General features: G+C 41.5%; 1 gene segment (V, D, J or C); it reads right to left on the bottom strand.

Moving 5' to 3' along the window:
• Nucleotides 1-1,196: 1,196 nt before the first annotated feature.
• LOC119519317 lies at nucleotides 1,197-1,795 on the bottom strand. The segment is given in 2 exon segments: nucleotides 1,197-1,504; nucleotides 1,662-1,795. Coding segments are annotated over 2 exon segments (354 nt in total).
• Between the last annotated feature and the right edge of the window lie 13,043 nt (nucleotides 1,796-14,838).

The following is a 14,838-nucleotide window of genomic DNA, read 5'->3' as shown; positions in this document are numbered from 1 at the left end:
GACCAGAGGGGCCAATTCAGGAGGGAAATGGTGAGGGAGGGGACAGTCTCTTCAGACCCCACCACAGACCCACAGTGTCTTTTCAGAATGAGGGAGAGAACTTTGCCATTCCAGCTGCAGTTACAAGGTTTTTCATAAAACAGTTGATGTCTCTGCCCCATTTCCTGCCGGGTGCTGACTCCTGGTTGTGAACCTTATGGCAACACTGCCCCCTGCAGGGAAGTGACCATGGTGGATGTGAGGATACAAGGGGAAGGATTTTCTATGAGGAATAGTGAAAATGAGACAAAATGTTCTGAATTTTCTGATTTAATCCTCTTTGAATTATAAATGAGAGTTTTTTTGAAAGGTAGACCTCTTAGAAGCAGTGGGTATAAAATGAATGCGTGAATGCCTTTCTTCAGTATTCAAATTTGACCCTAAGGTTTTCATGCAAACATCCACTAATTAAATTCAGTTGAGAAATGGAAAGGGGCCCCAGGGTTAAACACCAAGTGGATCAGAAAGGATCTGATCCATATAAGGGGATTTGGCAGGTGGTGTGAGGTGTGGCCAGGAGGAAACCCAGAAGAATGACATGAAGGGGTCTCACCAGATGCTCCTGGGCTCTTGCTGATACTTTCCAGCAAGAAAAGGCTTCCTGGATCCCAGTTTTCCAGATTAACCATTTTCTCATCTGAGAGAATTGATCAAACCTGGGATAGCAGCTCACTTACCACAGTTTCCTTATCAGACTGTTCAAGATTTTCACCTCCCTGAGCCCCAAAGTGTGGCCCAATTCCAGACCATTTCCTTGAAGACCTCCCTTAAACCACTCATGGACAGATCATCAACCAATAAAATCATCCAAACCTTACCCACCCTTCTGAGACCCTCTAGGACACCCTCACAGTGCTGTTCTCCCTGGATACTAGCAAACTTAAAGTTGTCTAGAGAACAGGTTTTCTGATGGTTTCTGAGAAACTGGTAGCTAATGAATCAAAATTTTATAATGACTTTATATGGGAAGAAGCAGAGGCCTGACCAGGTACAGGAAGTTGCTGCATCTCTCAGGAATGAAATTACAGAGCCAGGACTAGAAGGTTCTATGCCTATGTAATATGAGATGAGCACAGGGGAAAGGTCAGAGGCTGTAAGAGACAGCCTGGGTGGGGAGGTTTTTGTCCCACTTCCCCATGTCTCTGTGTCACTGTGAGTTAATGCCAGCTGCTGCCACTGCCATCAGAGCTGGCACAGTAATAATCAGCCTCATCCTTGGCCTGGGCCCCGCTGACAGTGAGGGTGGCTGTGTTCCCCGAGTTGGAGCCAGAGAACTGGTCAGAGATCCCTGAGAGCCTTTTGTTATTATCATAGATGAGTTGCACAGGGGCCTGGCCTGGCTTCTGCTGGTACCAACTAACATATTTACCCCCGAGGTTGTCTCCTGAGCAGGTGATCCTGGCTGTCTGTCCCAAGGCCACTGACACTGAGGATGACTGTGTCAGCACATAGGAGGCCACAGAGCCTGCAGAGAGGAGGGGAGAGGTGGGATTGAGGCCACTGAGCTCACTCCCAGGAGAGTCCACCCCCAGGATGGGCCTGTGTGAGCTCAGGGTCTGGGGCAGGCCCAGTGCAGTGTCCTGTGGGGGCTGAGCCTGTGGGCAGGGCCTGGGGGGCAGCACCTGTGCAGAGAGTGAGGAGGGTGAGCAGGGGAGTAGTCCAGGCCATGGTGCAGACACCCCAAAGCTCTGCTTCTTGAGGATCCACCTGGGCAGGCTCCCCCAGGCTCTATTATCCCCCAAGGGCAGGGCAGGCCCAGGGATGTAAATCAGAGCAGCCCTCATTGGCCAGCCTGGGGAGGCAGCTGGGGTTTGTAAGAAGAGACCAGTCTCCAGAGGACCAGAGAGGGGCCCCCATATTTTCCACAGACAACTGCACATTTTCCTTCTCTCCTAGCCCAGGAGACCCTGGCTCAACCTCACCACCTATGAGGGGGTCCTGCCAGGCCTTTGACCTGTACAATCAACCCTCACTCAGCCCTCATCCTTCAGTTCCTTCCCTGATGTGCCCATTGGGAACTCAGAAGGGGTTGGCTCTTCTATGGGGCTGGTTGAGCTCCTCACTCTTGACAGTTTATGGAGTGATAAAGTGGATTTTTCCAGAATTTCAATGTTTGATTCACACCAACATCCATGTCTAGTTCTGGTGACTCTGAGATTCAGGAGTTGGCATCACCATGGATTTTAATGCAGAGAGCACTGGGTAAGTTTGGTGGTTGTCAAATACCTGCTTTCCACATTTACTGAGCTTGTGACTGGGTCACATTATACTTCTGACTTTGAAGGCCACTCATGGTTGACATTTCAAGAGGGCTTGTCATGTGACAACACTGCCACAAGCTGCCCCCTTCCATTGTCTGTTCATTCTCTCTGGGATGTCTGGGGAGCAGTGACTGCATGTATGAAACTCAGTTCTTGGGTCTCCTTCCCTGGTGAGGGGCAGCTGGAGGAAGGCTTAGGATGGGCTGAGTGCAGGGCAGGCTGGAAAGATGGGCAGGCTCTCCCTGGGCATCAGGGAGTGGGGGTGGGACTGGGAAGACCCTTCTCCCCAAGAAAGATGGGTGCCTGGATTGTGAGCCATGCTGGGTGCCCCAGGGACCACCATTGGGTCTGAGGATCTCATTCTCCAGCCCCAGTGAGTGCTGCTTTCCCTTCTCAGCCCCTCCTGACCTCCTGGGGTAAGATCATCACCTGGGTTTTCATGTGTCCAATGCCTCTTCTATGTTGCATTACAAAGTTTGGCCCCTCTCCAGTAGGCTGAGAAACTCCTAAGGGCTTTCCCTGGCTCTGGGCTCCCAATAGGGTCTCCTGAAGGCTTGGTTGAGCCTGCAACAAACTCTCATTCACCCTCAGCCCAGCCCTGAGATAAGAGCCATGAAGTCAGAAGGATTTGAACATCAGTGTCCAGGAGGAGAATGAAGAACAGGAAGGTCACCTTCTTCTCCAGGTCTGAGGCTGCTCCCCCTCCTCCCTCATTAGAGTCCCATGGAGCCCAGGGCCCACCACATCCCCAGGGGGCTTTGCCAGGTGACTCTCTGCTGCCTCCAAGTGGCTGCTGTACCTTGGCTGCTGGAGGCACAGGGGGCGTCCTTGTACAGGTGGAGATCCAGATCCTGCTGCTCAGGGCTGAGATTCCCTGATCCCTGGGCTGCTGGCTCCATCAGAGGAATTAGTCTTCTCTGTTTGGCTCCACCTGCCTCCAGACATGGAAGGAGAGTCTAGATTATCCATAAAACATGGAATAAGCAGTCTTATTTAAGGTGGAGGAAGCAGGATCTACCTGAGGCATCTGTATGTATTTCTTATAGTAGGGCAGCCATGTGGCTGGTCCTGGGGCTTGGCCTTGGGGGACACAGTTCACTGCAATTGGCTGCTAAATGGGCCAGGCCTGGGGGACAGGTCCATCTGGGTAGTGGTGGCTCCTGCACAACAGAAAAACAGAGGCGAGCATCCCCACACTCATATTTATTCAGACCCACTTTGGTCTGTGCTTTGATTTGCTAAAGCTGCCAGAATGCAATCACCAGAAATGGGTTGGATTTACAGTGGGGATCTATTAACTTACAACTTACAATTCTGAGGCCATGAAAGTGTCCAACTCAAAGCATCATCAGGATGATACCTGGACTCTGAAGAAAGGCTGCTGGCACCTGAGACCCCTCTCTCATATGGAAAGGTTCATGGCTAGTACTGCCTGGTCCCTCATTCCTGGGTTTTGTTCCTTACAGGTTGGGGTTCCAGTGGACTCCTCTCTGAGCTTCTTTGAGTCCTTTTCAATTTCTCTAGGGATTTCCTATGAATTTCATCTCTTAGCTTCTCTATGTGCCTTATCCTCTTATAAAGGAGTCCAGTAGGGGGTTTAAGACCCACCTTGAATGAGGTAGGTCACATCTCAACTGAAGTAACATAAAGTGTCCTACAAACAATAGGTCTGCATGCTCAAGAATGGATTAAAAAAAATATGATACTTTCTGGAGTACACACAGCCTCCAAAATACCCACAGAGTGACACACACCCCAGGGCCTGAGAACTCAGCAGTGAACAAAATAAGCTCCCTGTTGCCTGGGAGTTTACAATCTTGTGTGTTGGGTAATGTGATCAACACAGTTGTTAGCAGAGAGAGCAGGTGTTCAAAACACCTTCTAATTTGCCTCTGCTCTTGTATTTATTTAATGACAGGCACTGGCTTCCCAAAGTCCCTCAAAGCTGGAGTGACCCTGTGACCACCCCTGGCCATTGGAATCTAAGGTCCAGTTGCTGGGCTCTATCTCAGGAATCTTTTGTCTTGTGATGGAAATAAACATGACACATTTGTTCAGCATCTTTTCTCTTGACTAGGCTGTGATGACTGGGCAGCAGCAGCCATCCTGAGAACTGAAACCAAAAACAAATGATAGTAAGGCCAGCAGAGTATATAGAATAGATCATCAGAAAGATCCTGGGTCCCTCATGGAATTGGCACATCTCTAGAAAGCCACAACAATCCAACTGAAGGCTCATGTTTTGGAAGGAGAAGAGCCTTCAGCTTGTTCTTGCCTCTTGGTTGTGTGTGTCTTTGCAGTGTAAAATCATTCCCAATTTGTTAAGCAAATAGTTAACAGAAATTCTATGTCTTTGCTTTTTAAAATTTCTATCTCTTCATTAAGAGTCCATGTTTATTCATACATCATTCTGATGTCTTCTAGTTCTTTATCCATGGTTTCCTTTTAGCTTTTTGACTATATTATAAACAGTTGATTAAATATCCTTGAGTAGCAAGGTCAATGTCTGGCATCCTCAGGGATCGTTTCAAATTACTTTTTCCCATGAATGAACAATCTTTGCTTGTTTCTTTGTGAGCTTTGTAATATTGTGTGGGAATGACATTTTGAGCATTACGATGTCACTTGGGAAAGATTCTCTCTCCTCATGGATTGCTTTTGAAATCTATAATCATCTAGGTGTACAGTGACTCTCCAAACTATTTTTTCAGACCCTGTGTTACCCATTGTGTGTGGTCATTGAGGATTCTGATCCATCATCTCTGTGATCTGTCTTTAACCTGATGGAAATTTCCTTAAATACATGGATCTGGATCCAAAAAACAAAACACAATCACCACCACTAAAATGATGTGTGTGTCTTTATATTACATTTGCTGATTGGAGCAGCTGGGAATGTCACATATTTTGGCAAAACAAGTCTGCACTTGAGCTGGTCCCCCAGAGACCTACTGAACTGACCAAACCACATGACACACATTTGTTGAGAAGTCCCTGACTGCTCAGCTCCATGCTGCCCAACTGGAACCCAGGCCACCATCTCCATGGCTGCAGCTCAGTGAGGAACTGGAGGTGATGGCTGCTGTGTGGAGGCCACTCTCCTACCCAACTTTGCCAGCCTTGCCCTTTACCACACCCTCCCCATATAGTGGCAAGTGTCTTTTCAGGTTCCAAGGTAACAACATGCTTGATTGGATGGTTGTGGGTATTTGCAGCAGGATGCATTTTCTTGGTTGTTACCATTATTTGCAGATTGTAGCAATGCTAAGAGAGAGGTTCTGAGTGAATTTTTGCCTTGTGCATCTGGAGAGAGAAACCGTGGTTGAAAGTGAGAAAGTGAGCAGGAGAGGAGACCAGGGCACCCCCAGAGCTCTTCCTCCTGAGGTCCCATGGCTGGGACCAGGTTCTGTCACTTTCCCTGCCCAGGTGACCACTCACTGCTGCTGCTGGGAGCTTGGTCTGCATGAGGTTGTCTCTCAGAAGAGGAGGGCTACAGCCTAAGGGGTAGAGGGAGGTCCCAGCCTGCCCATGTGAGGACGGAATCTTGCCACCTTGGGACCCCCCATCTCAGTGCTCCTTTGTGAGTAGGTTCCACCTGGGCAGCCTCAGCTTCTCCTGGATAGTCCCAAGTGCAGCACTGCTGACCCCTGCTGGTGGAGGAGACCCCAGATTTGGTTTTCCTCCTCTGGGTGACCCCAATGCACTTCTCACCAAAGAGGTTCTGCACCAAAATTATCACAGTATCATTTTCTTTAATATTCAAATTCACATTGACAGAACTGTTTCACTTTTCTAGGAGAATTGATTTGATTTTGAAACAAAAGCTCAACAGTTTCAAAACTATTATGTCTGCCCAAATTAAGGAAACTCATTAACTCATGTATCATCTCATTATTATTAACACTAAGCTCAAAGTTACTGCATGGGTTGAAAGGCAGCTCTAAATTTGAAAACATCAACAAAGGTTCATATGCTCTTTTATGTTTTTTTTTTCATGTATGCAGTCAATTTACAAAATCCTGCCTGCATGGCTCCAACACTTGGATTTTCATATAGTGTTCATTCATATGCAGTGTGGTATTCATGGGAAAATATCAGTCAAGTTATCATTGTTTTTTACTTGATTATTGACTATTTGGCAATCATTCATTGAGTATAAGAAAGTACTGAATAGCATTTCACAGTGTAGTAAGTTTTGTCAAAGTCTTCCATGGCTGACAAGAGGTTGAGATCCTTCCATTCCTTGTCTTTTACTTCTTTCAGCAGTTCCATGAATGGGGGTGACTCACAGCATTTGCACAGATGCACTGACAGATGTTACAACTGATGCAGAGGCTTTTCTTAGAGTCTGTGGAGAAAAATGAGCATGATTATTACAATGTGTTCTATAAAATGGAAATGATCAGCAAGAAATAAGCCCTTTTAAAAATAAATCCAATAAATCTATTTTTTGTCTATCATAGCTGAAATCCATCTATTTTGTTACATACAAATATTTCATATATAACAAGTTATTTTGTCAAAGATGTAAAAGATTCAAAATATACCTTTGCAAAAATTTCAGTTTTTTCAGGTTGCATTTCATTGTAGATTTGGAAGTCCTTTGATACATAATATATTATATATTCATTGTCATGCTTTATATTGTACAATTAATCTAAAGCTAGATATTATACTTGTGAATTTGGAATATTGAACAAATCTTACTTTGATATTATCAGAAGGGTCTGATTTCTAATGGATTCAGTGATATAAAGAGCTTTTACTTTCACTAAAGTGTATTTAATTGAATTAAAATGTAGATAATTGAAATGATTCTTTTACCATTTCTCAATCTAAGAAACATTTTTGTGTGCAACAATAAAAGCCATTTTACAGCTGGTCAAATCCATAAGATCAGATTATCAAAAAATCATTTTAATTTTTTGTTGTAGAAATCATAATTCTTTTACCAATTCTTTTTTTAATTTTCTTTTTTATTCAGTGTTTCCAAATGTAAAAAATAGTCATGATCCTTACACCACCTATCTCAAATGAGACCATGTAAAGTAATTCAAAGTATGTACAATAATCTTTTCCCCCCTTTGGGCACTTTATACAATGTTTTATACAACATTTTATACAAGGTTTTGATCAACAGGAAACTGAATGTCATGAGCTTTGTTGGAAAATGCCACCTGTTTTACAAAACATGCAGGACAGTTTCTACCTCATGTCTGTAAGTCTTAATTTATAGTAACTAGTTCTTTTCTGTCTTTTATTTGGGAGGCACATGGGACTGAAAAATTTAGCTGCCCAATTTTATGCAACTACCACACTAAAAAGCAGAAATTATGGACCCAAAAGTGCAAACTTTGGAGGGTTGAGATAGTAGACATTATTGCCTCTTGTAGGTTCAACTATTTACCTTGAAAATTTTGGACTTTACTTTAAAGAGAATTAAATTTCCTTAGGGGCTTTCCTGTAAGTTTGCTAGACTGGGTTCCAGAAGAATCCCCATGAATTTAATGGGAGACAACTGTAATGTATAAATTAATACAAATAGAAGACCACAGAATATCCCTACTACATAGACTAAAGGCAGTTGTTTGCTAAATGGCACTGAAGAAAATCCTGACCCAAGTGGCAGCACTTAGTCCAAATGTTTCTGACCAAAAAAAAAAAAAAAAAACAACAACAATATTATAGGCTAAATGTTAAAGCAATGGTTGATATCGATATTGCACATATTTTACATGTCAAATACATAGTTCAAGAGTTTATAACAGAAGGTCATGCATTATTACCTCTAAGAATATCATATACAAGAGAAGTCACCCCTTGGGAAAGCCCTGGGAGGAAGCAGCTGGTGAGATGACACACAAAGCTCCTTGCTCAGGGGACTCTGCCAGGCAGAGAGGACACAGCTGCTGAGTCCCCATCAGTGAGCACAGGGCCCAGCCCCCCAAGATGGGCCCTTTGATAGAATAGTCTTTTCTGAGCCCAGTGTAGGCACCCCAGGGCAGTCCCACAGCACCCCCTGATGGTCACAGGGCAGGATGACACCATTTCTGAAAGGCCTGAGAACCCAGCTGCTTATTTCCCCTCCCAAGATCACTTTTTATGTCCAAACATCAATGGCCTGGTTTCTACCTTTTGTGATTCCAACACACCGTGCTTGATTACTAAGCAGTTTTCCACTGCCAGAAAGGCTGCAGCAGTTGCAATCATGTGCAAAAACTACATTCTACAGGGTTAGCACCAATATAGAAGATTCTGACAAAAGTTAATACATGTTTTCCATCAGTCAAGTATAAGATGAGATGAGGGGCCACTGGGCTGGTTTGAAGGCCATGGAGTCCTTTTCAAGGAAGCTGCTTGGGAGGGGTATTTTCCAGGAAGGATAATTTGCTCAGTGGCTTGTTCAACAAATGGCAATTCAAAAGCTTTTAGAATTTTCAAAGCTTTTAGAATTTTGATAAGAATTTAATTCACATTAGTGATTTCAGAGAAACTAACAACTACACGACTTAACATTTATCAGCAAATAGTGTAACAGTGTTCTCTCTTTTATGAATCAGACTTCATCTCCTTAAATAAAGGTTGTATTTTGTGCATATTTTATAACTTTCAAGTCAGGATTTTGTCCTGGGTGTCACAAAAATTGTTCTTATTTGTGAAAAGATTTTTTTTTCTCTCTAGACTTTTGTATGGTTATTTTAAGTTTAATAGGAACCTAAGTATATCTTTTAATGTCACACTGTTTTTGTGGAGATGTTTGATTCCTGGGCAGGTGAGGGCAGATGTCATCAGGCCTCCCCACAACCACTGTCCTCACTGACTTGAATTCTCCAAATAGTTCCCACAGGCCCAGACTCATAGGGACATTTCCATAGATATTCTAGGACATGCTCTGACCTCTGGGCCTCTCTCTTTATGGTGTTTCTGGAATGTCTAGAGGTTATTTCTAGATTCTGAATGCCAAGTGTTTGTTGTGGGAAAACTATTCTGTCCCAAGGAATTTTCATCATCACACTTTTTTCATTGTGAGGGCTGAACATTTTCATGTGTATTCTTTCCTCTTTCATTGTTTTTCACCAGCAAGAATTACAACACTAAGACACTAGCAATGAGAAGGCAGCAAATGTCTATGCACCCAATCAAGGTGCCACAAAATACATGAGAGAAACACTGGCAAAACTAAAGGAAGCAATTGATGTTTCCACAATAATTGTGGGAGACTTCAACACATCACTCTCTCCTATAGATAGATCAACCAGACAGAAGACCAATAAGGAAATTGAAAACCTAAACAATCTGATAAATGAATTAGATTTAACAGACATATACAGAACATAACATCCCAAATCACCAGGATACACATACTTCTCTAGTGCTCACGGAACTTTCTCCAGAATAGATCATATGTTGGGACATAAAATAAGCCTCAATAAATTTAAAAAGATTGAAATTATTCAAAGCATATTCTCTGACCACAATGGAATACAATTAGAAGTCAATAACCATCAGAGACTTAGAAAATTCACAAATACCTGGAGGTTAAACAACACACTCCTAAACAATCAGTGGGTTAAAGAAGAAATAGCAAGAGAAATTGCTAAATATATAGAGACGAATGAAAATGAGAACACAACATACCAAAACCTATGAGATGCAGCAAAAGCAGTGCTGAGGGGGAAATTTATAGCACTAAACGCATATATTAAAAAGGAAGAAAGAGCCAAAGTCAAAGAACTAATGGATCAACTACAGAAGCTAGAAAATGAACAGCAAACCAATCCTAAACCAAGTAGAAGAAAAGAAATAACAAGGATTAAAGCAGAAATAAATGACATAGAGAACAAAAAAACAATAGAGAGGATAAATATCACCAAAAGTTGGTTCTTTGAGAAGATCAACAAGATTGACAAGCCCCTAGCTAGACTGACAAAATCAAAAAGAGAGAAGACCCATATAAACAAAATAATGAATGAAAAAGGTGACATAACTGCAGATCCTGAAGAAATTAAAAAAAAATTATAAGAGGATACTATGAACAACTGTATGGCAACAAACTGGATAATGTAGAGGAAATGGACAATTTCCTGGAAACATATGAACAACATAGACTGACCAGAGAAGAAATAGAAGACCTCAATCAACCCATCACAAGCAAAGAGATCCAATCAGTCATCAAAAATCTTCCCACAAATAAATGCCCAGAGCCAGATGGCTTCACAGGGGAATTCTGCCAAATTTTCCAGAAAGCACTGACACCAATCTTACTCAAACTCTTTCAAAACATTGAAGAAAATGGAACACTACCTACCTCATTTTATGAAGCTAACATTAATCTAATACCAAAACCAGGCAAAGATGCTACAAAAAAGGAAAACTACCGGCCAATCTCCCTAATGAATATAGATGCAAAAATCCTCAACAAAATACTTGCAAATTGAATCCAAAGACACATTAAAAAAATCATACACCATGACCAAGTGGGGTTCATTCCAGGCATGCAAGGATGGTTCAACATAAGAAAAACAATCAATGTATTACAACACATTAAAAACTCAAAAGGGAAAAATCAAATGATCATCTCAATAGATGCTGAAAAAGCATTTGACAAAATCCAACATCCATTTTTGATAAAAACACTTCAAAAGGTAGGAATTGAAGGAAACTTCCTCAATATGATAAAGAGCATATATGAAAAACCCACAGCCAGCATAGTACTCAATGGTGAGAGACTGAAAGCCTTCCCTCTAAGATCAGGAACAAGACAAGGATGCCCGCTGTCACCACTGTTATTCAACATTATGCTGGAAGTGCTAGTCAGGGCAATCCAGCAAGACAAAGAAATAAAAGGCATCCAAACTGGAAAAGAAGAAGTAAAACTGTCATTGTTTGCAGATGATATGATCTTATATCTGGAAAACCCTGAGAAATCGATGATACAGCTACTAGAGCTAATCAACAAATTTAGCAAAGTAGTGGGATACAAGATTAATGCTCATAAGTCAGTAATGTTTCTATATGCTAGAAATGAACAAACTGAAGAGACACTCAAGAAAAAGATACCATTTTCAATAGCAACTAAAAAAATCAAGTACCTAGGAATAAACTTAACCAAAGATGTAAAAGACCTATACAAAGAAAAATACGTAGCTCTACTAAAAGAAATAGAAGGGGACCTTAAAAGATGGAAAAATATTCCATGTTCATGGATAGGAAGGCTAAATGTCATTAAGATGTCAGTTCTACCCAAACTCATCTACAGATTCAATGCAATCCCAATCAAAATTCCAACAACCTACTTTGCAGACTTGGAAAAGCTAGTTATCAAATTTATTTGGAAAGGGAAGATGCCTCGAATTGCTAAAGACACTCTAAAAAAGAAAAACAAAGTGGGAGGACTTACACTCCCTGACTTTGAAGCTTATTATAAAGCCACAGTTGCCAAAACAGCATGGTACTGGCACAAAGACAGACATATAGATCAATGGAATCGAATTGAGAATTCAGAGATAGACCCTCAGATCTATGGCCGACTGATCTTTGATAAGGCCCCCAAAGACACTGAACTGGGTCATAATGGTCTTTTCAACAAATGGGGCTGGGAGAGTTGGATATCCATATCCAAAAGAATGAAAGAGGACCCCTACCTCACCCCCTACACAAAAATTAACTCAAAATGGACCAAAGATCTCAATATAAAAGAAAGTACCATAAAACTCCTAGAAGATAATGTAGGAAAACATCTTCAAGACCTTGTATTAGGCGGCCACTTCCTAGACTTTACACCCAAAGCACAAGCAGCAAAAGAAAAATTAGATAAATGGGAACTCCTCAAGCTTAGAAGTTTCTGCACCTCAAAGGAATTTCTCAAAAAGGTAAAGAGGCAGCCAACTCAATGGGAAAAAATTTTTGGAAACCATGTATCTGACAAAAGACTGATACCTTGCATATATAAAGAAATCCTACAACTCAATGTCAATAGTACAGACAGCCCAATTATAAAATGGGCAAAAGATATGAAAAGACAGTTCTCTGAAGAGGAAATACAAATGGCCAAGAAACACATGAAAAAATGTTCAGCTTCACTAGCTATTAGAGAGATGCAAATTAAGACCACAATGAGATACCATCTAACACCGGTTAGAGTGGCTGCCATTAAACAAACAGGAAACTACAAATGCTGGATAGGATGTGGAGAAATTGGAACTCTTATTCATTGTTGGTGGGACTGTATAATGGTTCAGCCACTCTGGAAGTCAGTCTGGCAGTTCCTTAGAAAACTAGATATAGAGTTACCATTCAATCCAGCGATTGCACTTCTCGGTATATACCCAGAAGATCGGAAAGCAGTGACATGAACAGATATCTGCACGCCAATGTTCATAGCAGCATTATTCACAATTGCCAAGAGATGGAAACAACCCAAATGTCCTTCAACAGATGAGTGGATAAATAAAATGTGGTATATACACACGATGGAATACTACACGGCAGAAAGAAGGAACGATCTCGTGAAACATATGACAACATGGATGAACCTTGAAGACATAATGCTGAGCGAAATAAGCCAGGCACTAAAAGAGAAATATATGCTACCACTAATGTGAACTTTGAAAAATGTAAAACAAATGGTTTATAATGTAGAATGTAGGGGAACTAGCGATAGAGAGCAATTAAGGAAGGGGGAACAATAATCCAAGAAGAACAGATAAGCTATTTAACATTCTGGGGATGCCCAGGAATGACTATGGTGTGTTAATTTCTGATGGATATAGTAGGAACAAGTTCACAGAAATGTTGTTATATTAGGTAACTTTCTTGGGGTAAAGTAGGAACAGGTTGTAAGTAAAGCAGTTATCTTAGGTTATTTGTCTTTTTCATACTCCCTTGTTATGGTCTCTTTGAAATGTTCTTTTATTTCTTTTTATTTATTTATTTATTTTTCCATACAGTTGATTTAAAAAAGAAAAAAAAAAAGGGAAAAAACATATGTAGTGCCTCCTTGAGGAGCTTGTGGAGAATGCAGGGGTATTGGGCTACCCCACCTTGATGGTTGCCAACATGACCACAGACATAGGGGACTGGTGGTTTGATGGGTTGAGCCCTCTACCATAGGTTTTACCCTTGAGAAGACGGTTGCTGCAAAGGAGAGGCTAGGCCTCCCTATAATTATGCCTAAGAGCCTCCTCCCGAATGCCTCTTTGTTGCTCAGATGTGGCCCTCTCTCTCTGGCTAAGCCAACTTGAAAGGTGAAATCACTGCCCTCCCCCCTACGTGGGATCAGACACCCAGGGGAGTGAATCTCCCTGGCAACGTGGAATATGACTCCGGGGGAGGAATGTAGACCTGGCATCGTGGGACGGAGAACATCTTCTTGACCAAAAGGGGGATGTGAAAGGAAATGAAATAAGCTTCAGTGGCAGAGAGATTCCAAAAGGAGCCGAGAGGTCACTCTGGTGGGCACTCTTATGCACAATTTACACAACCCTTTTTAGGTTCTAAAGAATTGGGGTAGCTGGTGGTGGATACCTGAAACTATAAAACTACAACCCAGAACCCATGAATCTCGAAGACAATTGTATAAAAATGTAGCTTATGAGGGTGACAATGGGATTGGGAAAGCCATAAGGACCACACTCCACTTTGTCTAGTTTATGGATGGATGAGTAGAAAAATAGGGGAAGGAAACAAACAGACAGAGGTACCCAGTATTCTTTTTTACTTTAATTGTTTTCATTTTAATTATTATTCTTGTTATTTTTGTGTGTGTGCTAATGAAGGTGTCAGGGATTGATTTTGGTGATGAATGTACAACTATGTAATGGTACTGTGAACAATCAAATGTACGATTTGTTTTGTATGACTGCGTGGTGTGTGAATATATCTCAATAAAATGAAGATAAAAATAAAACAAAACCAAATAGCATTAATAAGAGATTAAGTCAAAGATCTGACCTAAAAAAAAAAAAAAATGGGTTGATGACAAAACCTCGGGGGCAATATACTGAGTGAAATAAGCCAGACACATTAGGACAATTATTGCAGGGTCTCACTGATAGGAACTAATTATAATATGTAAACTCATAGACATGAAATATAAGGTACCAGCATATAGGATGAGGCTTAAGAATGGGGAGTGGTTGCTTAGTATGAGCAGAATGTTCAATTAGGATGAACTCAAATGTTTGGAAATGAACAGGGGTGTTGGTAGCAAGATGTGAGAATAACTAACAGTGCCAAATGCTGTGTGAATGAGGTGGAAAGGGGAAGCTCAGAGTCATATATGTCACCAGAAGGAAAGTTGGAGGTCAAAAGATGGAATGTATAAAACTGAATCCTATGGTGGGCAATGTCCATGATCAACTGTACAAATACTAGAAATCACTTCATGAACCAGAACAAATGTATGACAATACAATTAGAAGTTAATAATAGAGGGGCATATAGGGAAGAACTATATACCTATTGCAAACTATATACTACAGTTAGTAGTATTTCAACATTTTTTTCATAAACAGTAACAAATGTACTATATCAATAC

Source organism: Choloepus didactylus, chromosome 23 (genome assembly GCF_015220235.1).
Source record: "Choloepus didactylus isolate mChoDid1 chromosome 23, mChoDid1.pri, whole genome shotgun sequence".
Taxonomy (NCBI): domain Eukaryota; kingdom Metazoa; phylum Chordata; class Mammalia; order Pilosa; family Megalonychidae; genus Choloepus; species Choloepus didactylus.
Note: the sequence above shows the minus strand (reverse complement) of the source record. Positions and strands in the feature narration are given on the sequence as shown.